The sequence below is a fragment of the Cetorhinus maximus genome, chromosome 17 (genome assembly GCF_964194155.1).
Source record: "Cetorhinus maximus chromosome 17, sCetMax3.hap1.1, whole genome shotgun sequence".
Taxonomy (NCBI): Eukaryota; Metazoa; Chordata; class Chondrichthyes; order Lamniformes; family Cetorhinidae; genus Cetorhinus; species Cetorhinus maximus.
In genome coordinates, this window is record NC_135895.1 from 58,294,351 (window position 1) to 58,313,492 (window position 19,142).

The 19,142-nt window shown below is 45.3% G+C and overlaps 1 protein-coding gene across 2 annotated transcripts in view; it reads left to right on the forward strand.

Moving 5' to 3' along the window:
- Positions 1–7,326: 7,326 nt before the first annotated feature.
- LOC144692425 (DEP domain-containing protein 1B-like) overlaps positions 7,327–19,142 on the forward strand; it is a 70,893-nt gene continuing 59,077 nt past the window's right edge. The window contains exons 1-3 of one of the 2 annotated variants that reach the window (XM_078561257.1): positions 7,327–7,531; positions 9,133–9,398; positions 16,641–16,788. In XM_078561257.1, coding sequence (XP_078417383.1) covers positions 7,484–7,531; positions 9,133–9,398; positions 16,641–16,788 — 462 coding nt within the window. In that variant the 5' untranslated portion in view covers positions 7,327–7,483. The remainder of the gene's footprint in view (positions 7,532–9,132; positions 9,399–16,640; positions 16,789–19,142) is intronic. The other variant, XM_078561259.1, reaches the window with a different exon arrangement.

A 19,142-nucleotide genomic window follows, 5' to 3' on the forward strand; every position in this document is an offset into this window, starting at 1 on the left:
CGTGAGGTCTGTCTTGTCGAAAACCGGTTGCATTCAGTTAAAGGTAGACCCTGCGATGTTCTACTGATACCATAAGGAGAAACTAGCTGGGATCTTCATCATGCATGTTGATGATTTCCTGTGGAGAGGATCTGTAGAATTTGAACAATGGGTATTTGAGAAGATAAAGAAGGAATTCCAGGTTGGAAGTCAGGCTTCTGGGGCCTTTAAATACATAGGTTTAGACATTAAGCAGAGCAAGTTAGGAGTGACACTGAAACAACAATCTTATCTAGAAAATGTTAATTATATCCCAATAACTCGTGGTAGATCCTCACAAAAAGAGGATCCTGCTACCAAGGAAGGAATGGAACAGTTGAGAAGTTTGATTGGGCAGTTGAACTGGTTGTGCACTCAGACTAGGCCTGACGCTAGTTATGATGCGTTGGAGCTGAGTACCATGATGAAACATGTTACAGTTCAGCAAGTTCTGAGAGCAAATAAAACACTTAAAAAATTAAATTCTGAGAGATGGGTGCTCGAATTTCCAGCCTTGGGTGATCCAGAAGATGTGAGGTTGGTCATTTTTAGTGATGCTTCACATGTTAATCTTCCAGATGGATACTCTAGCACAGCATGGTTCATCATATTCTTGGTGCCCACTGGCTTGGGAGGCCAAGAAAATAAAAAGGGTAGTGAAAAGCACCTTAGCTGCTGAAACGTTAGCCTTAGTAGAAGCACTAGATATGGGGGTTTACTTATCCAGTATATAGACAGAAATATTATATAAGGGGCAATGTAGGAAAAGTTTGCCCATAGAATGTTATGTTGATAATCGGTCTCTTTGGAACAACGTTCATTCCACGAAAAGTGTCACGGAAAAAAGGCTACGAATAGACCTAGCCAGCATAAAGGAGGTGTTAGAGAGAAAAGAGATCTCTAAGATAAAATGGGTTGACACAAGCCACCAACTAGCAGACAGTTTTACAAAAGAAGTGCCTGCTCTTAAAAAATTATTAAATGTGTTGGAAAGAGGGGTGTCTTATAATGATGCAATGAAAAATTGTTTTAGTTTTATAATTGTGTGAATATATATGTGGTAAAAGAAATTTGGGAATTATGGACATGGAAATACGTGGCATTATTTCCTTCTGTTTGTTTAAAAAAAAGTGTTCAAGTTCTTTTTAGTTTTAAAAAGAGGCGAATCTGTTAATAATGCAATTGTCTTGTTAAAACCAATTGGTAGTTAAACAGGTGATAGGCATTAATTATCCCATCTAAATAGAATAAAAAGGTACAGCTGGAACACTTTGTGTGGAAGCTACTAGGAAGTTAGTAGCACTGAGGAGTAGTCTTGGAAATAAACCAGCTTTAACCAAGAGACCAGCCTGGATTAATTCTTCCACCACAACCTCTTATTGTGATTAACACTTCAGACTTAACCAAGAGAGGTTCTTAAGACACATATATAACCCACATGTCTCTCTCTCTCTCTTTGATCCTGCAAGGAGAACATCAGGATCATGGAGCCTGGTGATTTAGCAGTATGCCTCATGCTTACAGGGGACAGAGAAGAAGAGGAGTGCAGTGGATGCGCCTGGCTCAACAAAGGGAGGGGAACGCCCTCAAGATGAAGGGGCAGCAAGGCCTGCTGTGCACACAACTGTAGATCCAAAGCGACCTGTCGCTCATTGGCACCTTGCTACACTCAGGGTCTATAGGCGGCACTGTCATTCTTGCAGATGACTGGGCATGTATAGGGAACTGGTTGGTCACATATGCTGCCAGTTTTAGGATTTGGTGCCATGGGGACTTGGAGGGCATCCACTGCCAGTGGCCGTGAAAATGACAGCAGCATGTTACGCCACCAGCTCCTTCCAGGCTCCTGCCGCATCTGGCCCGTGCTATGGCCTCCTCATCCTCAAGAGCCCCAGCTTCCTCGCGCTTATTGAGCTCAGCCCTCTCAACATGCAGCACCTCCATCTCTCCATCTGGCAAGTCATCCTCCCCTTTGTAGCGCCAGGTTGTGTAGAGCGCAGCAAGCCAGAATGATGCGGGCGGCCCTTTGGGGAGAGTACTGGAGAGCGCCGCCTGACTAGTCCAGACATCTGAAACACATCTTCAACATGCCAATGGTCTGCTCAATCAAGGTGTGTCACAGAATGAGCCGCATTGTATCTCCCCTCTGAAGCACTTTGTGGTCGCCTAACGGATGTCATTTGCCACGTCTTTTGCGGGTAACATTTGTTTTCAAGGACCCAACCCTGGATGTGCTGAGGCACTTGAAGATTTGTGGCACTGAGAGTTACTCGAGACGTAAGAGTCATGGGACCGCCCAGGGTATCTTGCACAGACCTACATAATCTGCTTCTGGTGGTTACAGATCACTTGATCACACAGAGAGTGGAAGCCTTTTTCTGTTGATGAATCATAGTCACTGTTGCCAGGAAGCCTTTAAAGCCACATGAGTGCAGTCGATGGCATCCTGAACCTGTGGGAAGCCAGAGAGGTTGCAACCTTCATTGTTCTGGCAGCCTGGCTGACCTCAACCAGGGCAAACTAGACATAATTGTGTGCCTTGTGAAAAAGGGCTCTGACAGATTGACTCCTTTGGATTACATTAGAACCCAACCTTGCACTGATGTAATGACTGTAATTGGGGAGGCATGCAAAGCCTGGACCTCTTCGCTCTGAGGTGTGGAGGTCTTTGGGGCATTCGGCATATAGTTTGACCATTGTCCATTTACAGCTGGATCCTTCTGAGGGTTGCACTTTCCTTTGAGAGGGACAAATGGTCATTGGGACACAATCAAAATCTGGCCCCAGAGTGGGATGGAGTCTTGCAAGAATAGGCACCATGAGTTAAAGCGCCCAAATCCTTCAGTTGGCATTTGAGTGTTCCTAACATGTCTCAGCTGTGCAGTGATCTCCATTTGGTAAAGCACAAACTAGTATGGTGCGCCATCACTTAGCCCAAAGTTGATAATTGCTTATAAAGTCAATTACAGATTTCCTTGCTCCCTTCTTCCCCCACTTCTCACTGCTTCACTTGACTGGTCCAGTCCAGTCTGATGGTAGTGGTAATTGTTGATACTTGATATTTCATCAGCCCAAAAGTGCAGTATTCAACTCCTCCCACAAGCCCTTAGGCCCCTCCCCTGGTGATTTTACTTCTGTACTAGGTCATTGCATCGGCTTTCAATATGGTGGAGCTCAAGTTTTACTACGAAACCAGCTTCAACCCTTCCGTCACTGTTGAAGTTCCTCCCATCGTGTTGGAAAGAGCATAATGTGAAATGGTGAAAAGCTAGTAACAGTGGAGGTGCAAAGAGATTTCGGGGTCCAGGTACATTGATCTTTAAAATGTCATGAATAAGTCATGGTTCAAGCACACCTGGAATGCTGTGAGCAGTTCCTGGCACCATGTCTTAGGAAGGATATACAGTATTGGCCTCAGAGGGAGTACAGCCTAGGAGTACCGGGATGATATCCAGATCCAAGGGTTAAATTATAAGGAGAAATTAGATAAACTAGGGTATTCCCTGAAATTTAGAAGGTTAATAGGTGATTTGATCAAAGTTTTCAAAATATTGAGAACAGATAGTTTCTTTCTGTCTACCCTATTTCCACTGGTTAGGGTGTCTCAGACTAAGATGCACAACCTAAAAATTAGGGCCAGACCTTTCAGGAGGTAAATCAGGAATCAGTTCTACAAACAAAGGGTGGTAGAAATTGGAACTGTCTTCTACAAATTGACGTTGGATCAATTGTAATTTTAAACTGAGATTGATAGATTGTTGTGGTCTAAGGCTAATTTCATGAATAGCAGTTATATTTGCTATTTTCCAACCCATTGGGTGGGTTTCTAAAATCCAGGAAATTCTGGAAGATCGTAACCAATGTATCCACTGCCTCTGAAGTGCTTCTTTTAAAACCGTGGATTTAGGGAATCGGGTTCAGGTGATTTATCAGCTTTTAGCCCCATTTAATTTCTCCAGTATTATTTCTTTACGAATACTAATTTCTTTAAGTTTCTCATTCTCAATATATCCTTGGTTCACCACTAGTTTTGAATGTTTTTTGTTTTGTCTACTGTGAAGACAGATATGAAGTATTTGTTTATCATCTCTGCCATTTTCTTATTTCCCATTATAATTTCTCCAGTCTCTGCCTCTAAGGGACCTATGTTTACTTTCACTAATCTCTTCCTTTTTATATACCAATTGAAGCTTTTACAATCTGTCTTTTGCTAGTTTATTCTCATATATTCTATTTTCTCTTTTTTAATTAATTTCTTGGTCATCCTTTGCTGATTTCCAAAATTCTCCCAAACCTCATACTACTCTGTTTTGGCAATATAATAAGCCTTTTTCTTTAATCTAATATTATCTTTAACAGCTCTTGCTAGCCATGCTTTAGACTACTTTTCCCATAGGATTGTTTTTCCTTAAGGGAATACATTTTCATTGTGTACTATGAATTAATTCTTTAAATGTTTGCCATTGCTTATCTATTGTCCACAAAAAGCAGGACAATTTTAATGAAGCCAATCATCAGTCTACTCTTGATCATCAGCAAGATACAGAATTGTTACAGTACAGAAGGAGACCATTCAGCCCGTTGTGATGGAAAGTTTTGTAGAGAGTGCTATCAAACGATACTTACACAGTAATAACCTGCTCACCGATGCTCAGTTTGGGTTCTGCCAGGGCCACTCGCTTCTGACATTCCAGCCTTGGTCCAAACATGAATAAAAGAGCAGAATTCCAGAAATGAGGTAAGAGTGACTGTCCTCAATATCAAGGCATCATTTGACAAATTGAGGCATCAAGAAGTCTGGCAAATTGAAGTCAATGGAAATCAGAGGAAATTTGGTGTGTCACAAAATGGTTGTGATTGTTGGAGGCCAATCATCTCAGCCCCAGAATGCAGGAGTTCCTCAGGGTACTGTCCTAGGCCCAAACATATTCAGCTTCTTCATCACTGACTGTTCCTCTATCAGAAGGTCAGAAGTGGGATGTTAGCGATGACTGCACAATGCTCAGTACCATCTACAACTCCTCAGATACCAAAGCAGTCTGTCTCCATATGCAGCAAGACCTGGACAACATCCAGGCTCGGACTGATAAGTGGCAAGTAACATTCATGCCACAAAATGGCAATGACCAGCTCCAATAAGTGAAAATCTAACCATCTCCCTTGACATTCAACAGCTGAATGCAACACCATCAACATCCTGAGGGCTACCACTGACCAGAAACTTAGCTGTACCAGCCTTAAAATATAGTGGCTACAAGAGCAGGTCAGAGGTTGGGAATTCTGCAGTGAATAACTCCCCAAAACCTGACCACCATCTACAAGGCCCAAGTCAGGACTGTGATAGAATACTCTCCACTTGCCTGAATGAGTACAGCTCCAACAACACTCAAGAAGCTTGACACCATCCAGGACGAAGCATCCACCACCTTAAACATTCACTACCTCCTGCACCAGCACACAGTGGTAGCAGTGAGTTCAACCACAAGGTGCACTACAGCAACTTGTCAAACCTCCTTCAACAGCACCTTCCAAACCTGTGACCTCTACCACTAGGAAGGGCAAAGGCAGCAGATGCTTGAGAACACCACCATCTGCAAGTTCCCCTCCAAGTCACATACCATCCTGACCTGAATCATATTGTCACTCCTTCACTGTCGGTGAGTCAAAATCCTGGAACTCCCACCAACCACACTATAGGTGTGCCTACACTACATGGACTGCAGCGATTCAAGGAGAAGGCTCACCGTCAGGTTCTCAAAGGAAATTAGGGATAGGCAACAATTTCTGCCTTGCCAGCAATGCTTGCATCCAATGAAAGAATTTTTAAAAAGCGATTCTTACCTGTGAAGTTCTACAATCTAAGTCTGCCCATGCACCTTAAACTCACTCAGCGAAACTTCATTCCTTGTTCTACATATGTCATTGATTCCTTCCTACATGTCCCATGGCAACTGGATCCTCCCGCTGCCATACGGAGTTCTTCTCCAGCTTCAAGAGATGTCCTTATCCTGGGCACAAGGTAGGCAACACAACTTTCGAAATTCCGGTCATGGCTGAAATAACAGTATCTATCTATGTCTGCTACTGCTGCCACATTCCTGCCTGACTTGCAGCCAGGCCCTCCTGTCCCTGATCACTAACCAAGCCTGCAACACTACCTAACCCAAGGAACGTGACTGTCTCCTGAATCAGAATATCCAGGTAACTCTTCCCCATCCCCGGTGCCCACAATCTCTGCACCACAACTCTTGAGCTGACATTCCTGGAGATGCAGACATTTACTGCAGAGATGATTGTCTAAGATCATGATATTATTCAAACTTCCAGTGGAATCCATTCTCCAGTTTGCAGTAGCTTCATTCTCATAGGAACTGTGCTAGCATAGGCAAAAGAATTGGGAAGGCAAGTGCCATCCAAAATCAACGGATGCCAAAACACCAGTGTTCAACCAAATACAGATAATTGGCATATACGCACAGAAATCAGGAAAGAGAACCTTTTTAATTTTGTGTTTTCTAGTATCTCTGCTGTTCCCTAGCTGAAATAAAACGTATAAACAAGGAATCTTACAATCAGGTAGTAATTGTAGTAGATTGCCACTTCCTTGAAAGCATTAGATATTTCTACAAGTGGCTACCTCAACTTGCTCAGAGGGAGAAGTCAGGGGTGTTATAGAATACTCTCCACTTGCCTGGAGCAGCTCACTTATCAGCCCCTATCCACCACCTTAAATATTCACTCCCTTCATTACCCTGCAGCACACAGTGGCATCTTGAACCATATTAAAGATGCAATACAACAACTCACCAACGTTCCTTCAACAGCACCTTTCAAACCCAACCTCTGCCACTTAGAAGGACAAGGGCAGCAGACTATGGGAACACCACCACCTGCAATTCCCTCCAAGTCACACACCACCCTGACTTGAAACATATCGCCATTTCTTCATTGTGGCTGGGTTCAAAATTCTGGAACTCTCTTCCTAACAGCGCTGTGGATGTACCCAGGCCACATAGACAGCAGCAATTCAAGAAGGCGGCTCAGCACCACCTTCTCAATGGCAATTAGGGATAGGAAATAAATGCTGGCCTAGCAAGCGACACCCGTGAAAGAATTTTTTTAAAGTATTCTCAGAAAATGTAACTAAAATACTTACGCTTAGATAGTAACTATCTAAAATAGCTGCATTGTTTAATAAATAATATCCGACTTTCTGGACTTGAGCAGAGAAACAAACGGCTTATCTCCATATTAGGAGATATCACGTGACACCTGGACCAATGAATCGCAGCGAAGCGCTCGAGCTCGGAATTCAAATATGTGGCGATGGCCTTGCTCGAGCTCGGACTGAAGGAGCAGCGGCGACAGAGATCAGGACAGTAACAGTGTGATAGGTATTGGGATTATAATGTGCCGGCGCTTTGATCACTGACCAGGCCGACAGTGTATTTCAATTTGGAAAATCATGGAAAGCCGTATTATCACACCAGGCCCTTACAGGGCTACGAAACTTGTAAGTTACTTTACTTCGTGGTTTGGTTCGTTGTTCGCAGTAAGGAAGATTTTGAACTCTGGGTGCCGAAAATACAAGGAGCTGGTGCTCTCCTGGAGGGGGTTGTGACGAGAGTGGGGGAGACGAGGGGGTTGGGGAAGAATTCGGGGGCGAGGGGTGGAAGGGGAAAGAGTGGAGGGAGGACGGATGGAAGGGAGAAGTGGGGGGTGCGAGGAAGAGGCGGGGGGAGAGGCAAGGGAGGACAGGGAGAAGAGGTGCGTGAGGGGAAGAGGTGGGGAGGACAAGGGGAAGAGGTTGTGGTATAGGTGGGGGGAGGATGGATGGGAGGGAAAAGAGGTGGGGGGAGGAATGGTGGAAGGGGAAGAGGTGAGGTCAGGAGGAAGAGGTGAGGGAGGATGGGTGGAAGGGAGAAGAGGTGGGGGAGGACAAGTGGAAGGGCAAGAGGTGGTGGGGGGGGAAGAGTGGGGGTGGGAGGCGGTGGCAGGAAGAGTGCAGAGGAGGAAGTATTGGAGGAAGGAGGCAGTGGGGTGGAAGAGTGAGGGGGACGTGGTGGGGGGAGACGGGAAGGAGTGGACGGTTGAAGAATTGGGGGAGAAGAGTGGGTGTGGAGGTGGGGGGAAGCGTGGGGTGGAAGGGGGTACTGGAGGACTGATCCTCTGGAGGTTTGGCTTGGAAGGGAAACAACAATCTTCAGCCAGAGGTGCTGAGTGGATGATCATCTCGGAGTGTGGTGGATTACAGTTGGTGGAGTACAGTGGTGGAGTGTAGCTCAACAACATTCAAGAAGCTCAACAGCATCCAGAACAAAGCAATTGGCACCCCATCCACCATCTTCAACATTCACTCCCTCCACCACTGACACACAGTGGCAACAGTGTGTACCATTGACAAGATGCACTGCAGCAACTCACCAGAGCACTTTCGGCAGCACCTTCCAAATGCACAATTCTGAAGGACAAGGGCAGCAAATGCATGTGAACGCTACCATGTTTACATTCCCCTCTCAGCCACACACCATTCTGACTTGGAACAATATTGGCATTCCTTCACTGTCACTGGGTCAAATTCCTGGAACTCCCTCCCAAACAGCGCTGTGGGTGTACCTACACTACACAGACTGCAGTAGTTCAAGAAGGCAGCTCACCACCTCCTTCTCAAGGGCAAGTGGGGATGGGTCATAAAAATGCTGACCTAGCCAGTGACACCCATGTCCCACGAAAGCAAATTTGTTTTTAATTCTGAGTACTCTGACGTGATGTTGGCTTGAGGTTATGACATCATTACTTTCAAAGGGGCCACTCCAGTCAATTTTCATGGAGTGGTCTGATAGTGAGGAAGTGACCTGATCTGGTGGGTCTCTAGTCAAATAAAAATTAAATGCAAAAAAAAAAATATGCATTTAGTTCTTGTGAACTTGAAATACTTCCTCCTCCTGTCATTTTGATTTGGTATTGTACTTGTTCTGAGTTGTTAAAAGTGTAATGCAATGACGAGGTGACCTTTTAGTAATGCTTTGGACTATATTCTAAAACGGCTTCTGTCCAGTTGTAATATGTTCCAAAACTGAAAGAGCTTTCTTCCTACTTTTTTTTTCTCTCCAGTGGAATGAATTGACCAAGCTTTTTAGGGCAGGAATGCCTCTGAGAAAACATAGACTGCACTTGAAAAAATACAATAACTGTTTCACAGCTTCTGAAGCAGTGGACTGGCTACATAAACTGCTAAGAACTAACAGTAATTTTGGGCCAGAAGTGAGTAGACAACAAACTCTACAATTATTGAGGAAGTTTTTGAAGAATCATGTAATTGAGGATATAAAAGGAAGATGGGGAGCAGAGAACCTGGATGATAACAGCCAATTGTACAGGTGAAAAAAGAAGGGGGATGGGGAAGGAACCTGCATTTATATGTTGTTATATTGTATTTCTTGGTATATCACAAAATGCATTACAAACAATGAATTACTTTGTATTGTAGTCATTATTGATATGCAAATGTAACTATTTTGCAGACAGGAAAACCCTCCGAGTTGTATTGAGATGAATGCCTTGTTAATCTTGTGATAGATAGTACATTTTGTGGTTTAATTTATATGTTTGGATAAAGTAGGGATAAATACACTTAATATAGTAGCTATGCTAGAATTGTTAAAAGCACCGGCCTCAAGTCCTTTATCTTCTATTAGTAATAAGTGATGTATGGTAGCAAAGGTTAGCATCTCTTCTATGAAAAAAATTGTTTTACTTTTACAGCGTCAACTTTTGTGTTTTTGGCCTCTGTCAATCAATCTAGGGTTCATTCTTAGTTTTCGCTGCTCCCGCCACACAGTAACTTCCCACAAATAAATTTTGGGAAGACTAAAGACATTGGGTGGCATCGTCCCAGATTTGAAGTGCAGTAGCAGGCAGGAAAAGGACGTTTTACCCGCTAGCTGCAATGGCAGGTTTTCACGCTGTATTGTCCCATTCCCACCTCATTAATTTTGCATTCCAGGGAAACACACCGGGTCGCCAGCAGGGCATTCTCTGATTCCCCCCCCGCCCCCCCCTTACCGTCACCTCAGTTCTTCAATAAACTGGGTGCCATTATTTAAAGGCTGCCCCTGCACTGATGGCTGCCAAATGGTCGAAACATGCTGCTCTCCCCACCCCCATCCCCCCACCAGATTTAGCGACGACTCCCTCAAGCACCTACTGGACACAGTGGAGGCCTGCCGTAATGTCCTCTACCCATACTCTCGGCAAAGGCCAGCAAGCAAGGTCAGCAATCCTGCATGGAAGGCGGTGGTAGCAGTGGTCAGCATCAATGCTTTGTAAAAGAGGACAGCCACACAGTGCTGCAACAAGATAAATGATCTCCTCCATTCCGCCAGGGTAAGCCACTCTTCTCATCACTCTCAACTTTCACACTCTCAAACCCACCACACGTCCACAGGGATCTCATTCACTGCCAGTTAAAGGGACATCACCATTCTCTCTCTCTCTACACCTTCATTTTACCTGCTGATCATGTCCTCATCTCGTCCATGGCACCACACACCACCCACACATGCCAGCCATCCTTATCATCAGGCCTGGCAGGTGTCCTGCTTACACTCTCACCATCACTATTCATGCAGGACAAACTGGCAGATAACAAAAGGGAGAGGTCGCAGACTGGTGGAGGAATGCCTGAAATCAAGATCCTCACGGACTTTGAAAATAGTCATCCAGCTGTCCGCTGACGATCTGGGATTTTCCTGTACTAGCGGTGAGGTCAGCAGTGCTCAACCAAATGAGGATCCAGCAGTGGAACATCCGTCAGACAACCATGCAGTGAGTTAGTTCCCATGTTCCGCTGTCATGCACTAATTATCTCTCCTTGCTTTCGAAGACACATCTGGGAAACAACAGAGGGAATCCACAACCCAGGTCCTCGACTCAAGCCCTGAAGAAACCTCAGCAGAAAAATCTGATGATGCCCTCATTGAAGACCCATCACAGCACAGAGATGCACCTCGGTGGGACCTAACTTTAGAGTAGCCTCAGGGGCACAATCTGGTGAGCACATCACTGCCTGATCCACAGCAGGCGGCAGCAGGGACTTCTCAGGTTTCCGGCGCTCGGAGGACGGCTGGAGGCCAGAAATCTGCTGAGTCCGAGTCAGATGATGAGCCTCTGGACTCGATCATACCTCAGTTGCTGGACCTCCAAAGGCAAGCTCGGGAACATCAGGAAGGGATGTCCGCTGCACTCCTCAGATTGCAAGGCATGATGGATGATTCCGCCTGCCTTCAGTCTGAGGTGATAGTACCAGCTTGCCATTGCACTGAGGTCAATACTGGTAGGATGGTGGCCGCCATGGAGACCTTGGTCCAGGACATGGGTCCTGCACTACTGTGCAGGCTGAACTCCATCACTAATGCCATAGTTGGCCTCCAACAGTGTCAACGCGAGAGGGGTACAGGGCAACTCAATCTCACTCCAGCTTCCCCTTCTCCTCAAGGAGTCAGCCAGGGGCCCTCTGGCATGCATAATGAGGAGGATCTGCAGGTGCACACTCCAGGGCTATCCACCCAGGTGACTGGGAGTGTATGGCCCATCCAAATCCCCTCGTCTGGCCAGTCCAATGGCCTCATTGCCATCACCCTCACCTTCAAGGATCTTCTCGCCTTTCCCCCCCATTGCAGCACCAGGTTGTAAATAACGCAGCAGGCGATGACAATGCATGACACCTTCTGTGGCCTTTACTGCAGGGCTCCAACAGATCAGTCCAGGCACCGGAAACTCATTTTTGATATTCTGATGGTTTGCTCCACCAAAGCGCGAGTTGCAGATTGAGCCTCGTTGTACCTTCTCTCCACTGCAGTCTGAGGCCGCCACACGGGTGTCATCAGCCACATCCTCCGCGGGTGCCCTTGTTCCCGAGGAGCCAAACCTGCGGCCTCTGTGGACTCTGGAAGATGTCAGGGATATGAGACCTCCTGAGAATGTAGGAGCCATGGACACTCCCTGGGACCTGTACGCAGACTTGTAGGATGAGTTTGTGGTGGTCACATACCAGCTGAACATTCAGCGAGTGGAAGCCCTTGCAGTTGACGTAGTTGACCGCTTGTTGCCATGGAGATATGTGCGCCATGTGAGTGCAGTCCATGGCACCCTGCACATGTGGGAAACCTGGGATCTGGGCAACTCCCAGTGTTCTTGCTTCCTGATCCCAGGGGCAATGCACAAAAAGTTGTGTGCCTTCATGAATATGGCATCTGTGACCTCCTGGGTGCATTTATTTGGAGGCTTGCAATATCCCACAGAAGTCACCTTTGGAACCACGAAAGGAGCCACTGGCGTAAAAAACTGAGTGCTGCATCACTTTCACGGCCACTGGCAGTGGAATGCCCTCCATGTCCCCAAGGTGCCAAATCCTACAGCAGGTGGCAAATGTGACCGACCAGTTCCCTGGACATGCACAGCCTTTGGCGACACTGGTTCTCGGTCATCTGCAGGAATGCCTAGCTCCATCTATAGACCCTGGGTCTAGCTAGGCGCGACCAGCGATGGCTCGCTGTGGCTCTTCAGCAGTGTGCACAGGAGCCCCAGCTGCCCCTTCTTGAGCCTGCTGCTCCTCCCTCTGTTGCTCTCTTCTCCTTCGTCTCTGCTCCCTGTAAGCCATGAGGCATACATCTAGGTCACCAGGCTCCAGGCTCCTGCAGCGTGAAAGTGAGAGATGTGTGGGTTTGTATGGATGTACTAAGAATCTCTCTTGGTTAAGCCTGAAGTCACCTTAAATGCACCCTGGAGAATGCTGGCCACCAGTTGGATGGCCAGAGTTTAGTGAGCTGCACGGCTACCTGAAACCCCATCCACCTCCGCCCCACTCCACCGGACCGATTTGGCGGCAACTTCGCCCACTGGACTGCATGCTGTGCTCTCAGCTCAGGCACAGGCATTCTCCTAACCCACACTGCAAGGCTGCGCTGTGTCATGACTGCGGACCATAGCCCGAATTCCTTACGGACATATTGAACTTTTTAAGTAAGATGTGTGTTTCTTTTTAGAAAAAAGGACATACAAGCAAGTACTGGTTGAGACCGTAAAGTAACCACTTGCCGGAAAATTCCTTTGTGAATTGCACTTGACCAACTAGTCCAAAGAGCGGAATGTCGCACGTAAAAAGGTGTCAAGGCCTACTTTAAGCAGAGACACCTCAAAGGAAAAGATGCAATGCAAAAACTGAATTGTAATCTTCTGTTGTCGCAGAGATAATGAAGGCTGATTACCATCTCAGCAGAAACCATATCCTGTGAGTTGTATCCCAGACTGTGGACATGATGTGAGTTGAAAAGAAAGCAGATCTGGGCAAAAAGATGTGTTTGTTTTTTACCTTCCAAGAATACACAACAAAAGGGGTTAAAAGCCAACTGCAACCGTGGTCTCTGTGCTAGTCTTGGTGTTTCGGGCCTGGTGTGTGCTGTGAAGGTCACAACTGAAAAACATCAAATAGGCATCCCTGCACTTGCAGGTTTTAGAAAAAAAAAAGCCCCTCTTTTCTGCTGGCAGGACGTCACCAAATCAGCAAAGCCACAGTCGAAAAGGAAACAGGACAACTTCATTCAGCTAATCTGCAGAACCAAGAATCTCCAGATCAACTCAACTGCTCAAAGTCAGCTGTACTGGAATCACCCAACATAACGGCTGCAACATTTCATCATCTACTCCTCATAGACCAGCCAAAGATTGATTCATATACCTTTTTATTTCTGGACTCACTTCTCATTTCTAACCTGTGTGTATGTGTGTTGCATTTTTTTTTTCTCATGTTCTAGTAACTAATGAACTCGCTCTTTCTTTAGCTCAAGTTAAATGGCTCCAATTGCCTCCCTTCAGGTATCCACAAGGGAAGGGATCCTTTTTAAATTAACCTTGTAGGGACCAACCGAGGGGGCTCATCTCCTCTCCCCCACCCCCCCCCCCTTCCCCTCACCCAGGAGCATAACAATTTGGAGTACCTCATCCGGGAGCATAACAAATTGGGACAGCCTTGTCCAGGGACCAGTCGTAACAGCTATTAGCTTGAACCAATGGGGAGACTGGTCCAAACTTCAATGATAACATTGTAAGGGGCTGTGAGCACCTCCACCAGTGACTGCTCTATGGCCAGCTTTCGCAAGGAGATTGTACAGCTTGCCCAGTCATCCAATTTTATGCCTCTACATTGCTTGAGTGGGCAGATAAGTTAAAGGCCCGACTCCAAGCATATTAATGTAGCTGCGCTTGAACTGTCTCAGCTGCGGAGGAATGGTCACTGTATACAATGTTTCCCTAATGCGTGGTCCCACCTCCCACATCACCCCTCCCCCCACCCCTCCCTCAACCCCATCCTCACATAGTTGTACACTACCATCAGACCAAGCTGCCTTGCACCACCACCCCTGTCAACTCTCCTCAGATGCAGTGCAGCCCTTGCACCCCCCCCACCCCAAACCCACCTCAGAACAATGTTGCATTTTCACCCAGTCATAGCGCAGCCCTTGCCCTGGCACTGTACTGTCAGCCAGTCAGGAAGAAGCAACTTGCCTGTGCCCTTGCCTGAATGCGCAGTACCTCAACCTTGAAGTCCAATGGGCAACCCTTGCAAGCGCCGTGCAACGTTAGTGTGCACTCGCCTCTGAGTTCCCCTTGAAGTTCAGCTCATCAGGTGCAGGGCTAATGACGTGTAGATGTATTAAAATGATGTTCCTGACATCTGGCAACAGGAAATGTGGCCTGGTGTTGATGGGTAGAGCGGATAACTGCAAACTGGTTTCACTACGTCATGAACCTAATTTTTGGCCTTCCCGCCATATTGTCCGCTTGCACCCACCATGATGCTTGATGCCAAAGGTGACAGAAAATCCTGGCCATTGCCTTTGGTACCTATTACAAACTCCATCCTGGCCACTTGATGAGGTTGAGCAAGATTGTTCACATCCTTGGTATCTTATTCGCCCTGAGCTGAACTTCCTCTGCATCAGCAAGACTGCCTACTTCCATTCCATAACATCACCAGGCTCTACCATGCATGTAATACACAATTTTCCTTTCCAGAGAAGCCTGATTCAGAAGGGCAGGAGCAAGCATTGTGCTTTTTTTATTGTTGCTTTTTTGAATCTAATGCAAACAATGCTTCAGGGTTTTGGTGTATGACATTAATGGTTGACTACTTCAAATCACAGGGTAGCATGATGAGTATATAACCTACTGTCTTCCAGCCATTGTTTATCTCAAATTTATGGTGGCACTTTCTCATTTCACGTGAGAGATGGCCAGGAAAGGGGTGTAAAGTCAGCAGGTCTGGCAGCATCGGCGGAGAAGAAAAGAGTTGACGTTTCAAGTCCTCTTTTCTTCTCCGCTGATGCTGCCAGACCTGCTGAGTTTTTCCAGGTAATTCTGTTTTTGTTTTGGATTTCCAGCATCCGCAGTAGTTTTTTGTTTTTATATAAGGGGTGTAAAGTCCCTCTCATACCTGGGCTATACATTTTCTAGGTTGTAGTCTTACCCTGGATACACAACAGCGCAGAACAGCCATGTGGTTTAATCAAGCTTTTCTCTGAGTATCACAAGTCACTACAAGTACTCAAACTGGCTATTGGCTTTCCTGCGTGCAAGAGTAGCATCCCAGGGTGGTTACTCCACTAAACAAGTTGTCTTCTGTGGCTGACTGGCCATTTTACATTTCTTCGGTTATGTTGTGTTCTTCTGTTTCACCACCCTTTGTCCGTCTCTGCATGCAAGACTTCCAAGTGCCGTTTACAAGTATCATTATTGTACCTAAAGCAACTTCATCTACAAGCATTAGTAAACATTAGATTAAAAGGAAACGGAGTTAAAAATGGGATTAAAAGAAAACTTTTTTAAAAAGTGGGTTGACCTTAAGTCTTACAGGGGCTGAAAACTAACCTAGAGAAAGGTTTCAGGATCTTTATCCTTTCTCAGGATGGGAGGGGAGGGACAGGAGCTAGGAACATGCTTGGTGGAGGTGGAACAGTATTTGGGGGAGATCTGAAACTGTACCATTTAGAGTGTATCCTGTTTTCTTCAGGCGTCTGTTGCTATCAGCCCACCAACATTTTCAAATGAAATGTTTCATTTTCTTCTCTCCAGTGAGGTTTCATAGGTGTTTTTTGATTTGCATTAAATTTTTTACTATATTACCACCTCCTTCTGTGGCCATCATATTGGCTTGCTTACTTTTCCAATACGTTCCTATTGTTCTTTTTTTTTTTTTGCTGGTTTGAAAATTCACTTGGGGCTATCTAGTAACATTTTATTAGTTTCCTTTTGTTTTCAAATATGTAACACCTATAGATACAGTACCATTTTAGAATTATGAGATTACTCATGTTTTCAACAATAATACATTAAAAACCAATTGTCTAATGATTAGTGTAGTGGCTGCTATTGATGTAAATTGTTGGGCACGAATTTATATTTCGTTGAGGTAATATGACCCTTTCACTTGTGATCTTTAGTTTCCAAAGCAAGAAAATTTTGGGTGTATTCTTTGGATTTTTTTGAATGTGCTTTGCATTAACACAGCTTGTTTTGGTTACATGATTTTTAAGCAAAATAGTATTAATGTACCTTTTGAACAGATTTCCTACTACATCTCCACTGAAAGTTGTTCCTAGTCATCCTCCATTTTACAAAACAAATGCTACAAGAGCAAGTACCAAGGCAAAAGGCGGCTTTTGTGAATTCCCCAGGAAAATGCCCAAGGAGAGAGAATCTCTACAATTACAGGTATTGTGTTGGTTTCCTTGATCTAGAGATTAACAAGTAAATTTAGATTGTACTTCATTGTTTAATTATTTCCATTTTCACATTTGTCCTCTGAGAAAGTACAACTGGTTGTTTTGTTGCAATGTGATTTTAAACTACATATTCTTGCCACTGGATGTTGCTCATGTTCTTTGAAATGTGGTGCTCCAGAGTATTTACAAATGCAATAATGAAAGGGTACAGCCATTCATAATCTCAACCACTGTATTTATTTTGGAATTGTCTAGGATTTCTAGGCCTGCAAACGCCATCCCTGAATTTTTAAAGTAATTTATACTTTTTTTTTTAACAGTATCACTTTATTCTGGGAAGCTATAATTGATTCTACATAAATGTGTTGATGTCTGTAAATGGTCACAGCTGCTTAATTAATCTTATCTTTGACCAAGTATGTGCCAAAATGGTAAGGGTGTTGTTACAGTCTCCATGTTGAACAGTTTGTTAAAATTTGGACCTAGTCACATTACAACACTGACTACAATTTAAAATTGCTTCCTTGGTTATAAAGTGATTCAGGATGCCCTGAGGGTTGTGAAAGCTGCCATGCCAGAAATGCAAGTCTTTATTTCAAGAGAGAGTGGATATTTATCTGTTATTACTACTTCACCTACATTCTTGTTTACAGATAAAGACATGGCATAAAGTTCAGTGTGAGATGGGCATTCACTTTGCCGAGCCTGTTTCATCAAGAATCCATGTATGATTCGATAATGGAGTTCTCCAGCCCTCCCATCTGTGGATATCTCTCTTTTTATCCATTCATGGGATGTGGGCATTGCTGGCTAAGCCAGCATTTATTGCCCATCTCTAATTGCCCTTGAGAAGGTGGTGGTGAGCTGCTGCCTTGAACCATTGCAGTCCATGTGGTGTAGGTGCACCCATAGTGCTGTTAGGGAGGGAGTTCCAGGATTTTGACCCAGTGACAGTGAAGGAACGGCGATATGTTTCCAAGTCAGAATGGCGAGTGGCATGGAGGAGAACTGCCAGGGGTTGGTGTTCCTATGTGCCTGCTGCCCTTGTCCTTCTAGATGGTGGTGGTCAAGGGTTTCGAAGGTGCTGTCTAAGGAGGCTTGGTAAGTTCCTGCAGTGCATATTATAGATGTCACCGTGCCTCGATGGTGGAACAAGTGAATGTTTGTGGATGGAGTGCCAATCAAGGGGGCTGTTTTGTCCTGGATGGTGTTGAGCTGCTTGAGCATTGTTCAAGCTGTACTCATTCAGGCAAGTGGAGAGTATTCCATCACACTCCTGACTTGTGCCTTGTTGATGGTGGACAGGCTTTGGTGAGTCATGAGGTGAGTTTCTCGCTGCAAGATTCCTAGACTCTGACCTGCTCTTGTAGCCACAGTATTTATATGGCTAGTTCAGTTCAGTTTCTGGTCAATGGTAACCCCCGGGATATTGATATTGGGGGTTTCAGGGATGGCAATGCCATTGAATGTCAAGTGGCGATGATTAGATTCTCTCTTGCTGGAGATAGTCATTGCCTGGTACTTGTGTGGCACTAATGTTACTTGCCACTTGTCAGCCCAAGCTTGGATGTTGTCCAGGTCTTGCTGCATTTGGGCATGGATTGCTTCAGTGTCTGAGGAACTACCAATGGTGCAACATTGTGCAATCATCAGCAAACATCCTCACTTCTGACTTTATGATGCAAGGAAGGTTATTGATGAAGCAGCTGAAGATGGTTGGGCCTAGGACACTATCCTGAGGAACTCCTGCAGTGATGTCCTGGAACTTAGATGATTTGACTTCCAACAACCACAGCAACCTTCTTTTGCGCTAGGTATGACTCCAACCAGTAGAGAGTTTTTCTCCTGGATTCCTGTTGACTCCAGTTTTACAAGGGCTCTGTGATAAAAGTGAGGTACCCTGTCCCTTGAAGAGAATGCAAGCCTTCTGATCATGTGACAGCACTGATGAATCACTACAGCGTTGTCAACTGGGGACTGTAAGTCTAGTTCTGGAGGTTTCTGAGTGAGCACGTATGATCTGGTGCTCTGCCCTACGTCTCAATAAACCATCACTGTTTATTTTTATATCAGTCTTTCCCCGTTATTGATTGCAAGCAGCAATTAAGGAGAACATAGGAAGGCGTGAAGTTAGAGTTCGGTTGGCCAACAAGCTCATTTACCCAAGATATAAAAGTGGCGATAAGGATAAAAGCATTGCAAGACCCCTGAGTGAGAGTTCACAAGACGGGTGAGCAAAGCATTGGAAAGAGCATCTGTACTTGTAAAATAAGTGACAGCCAGCAATCGGAGCAGAAAGTAGTGCTGCAGTTTAAAATTTTTTAAAAACCCTGCAGAATCGTG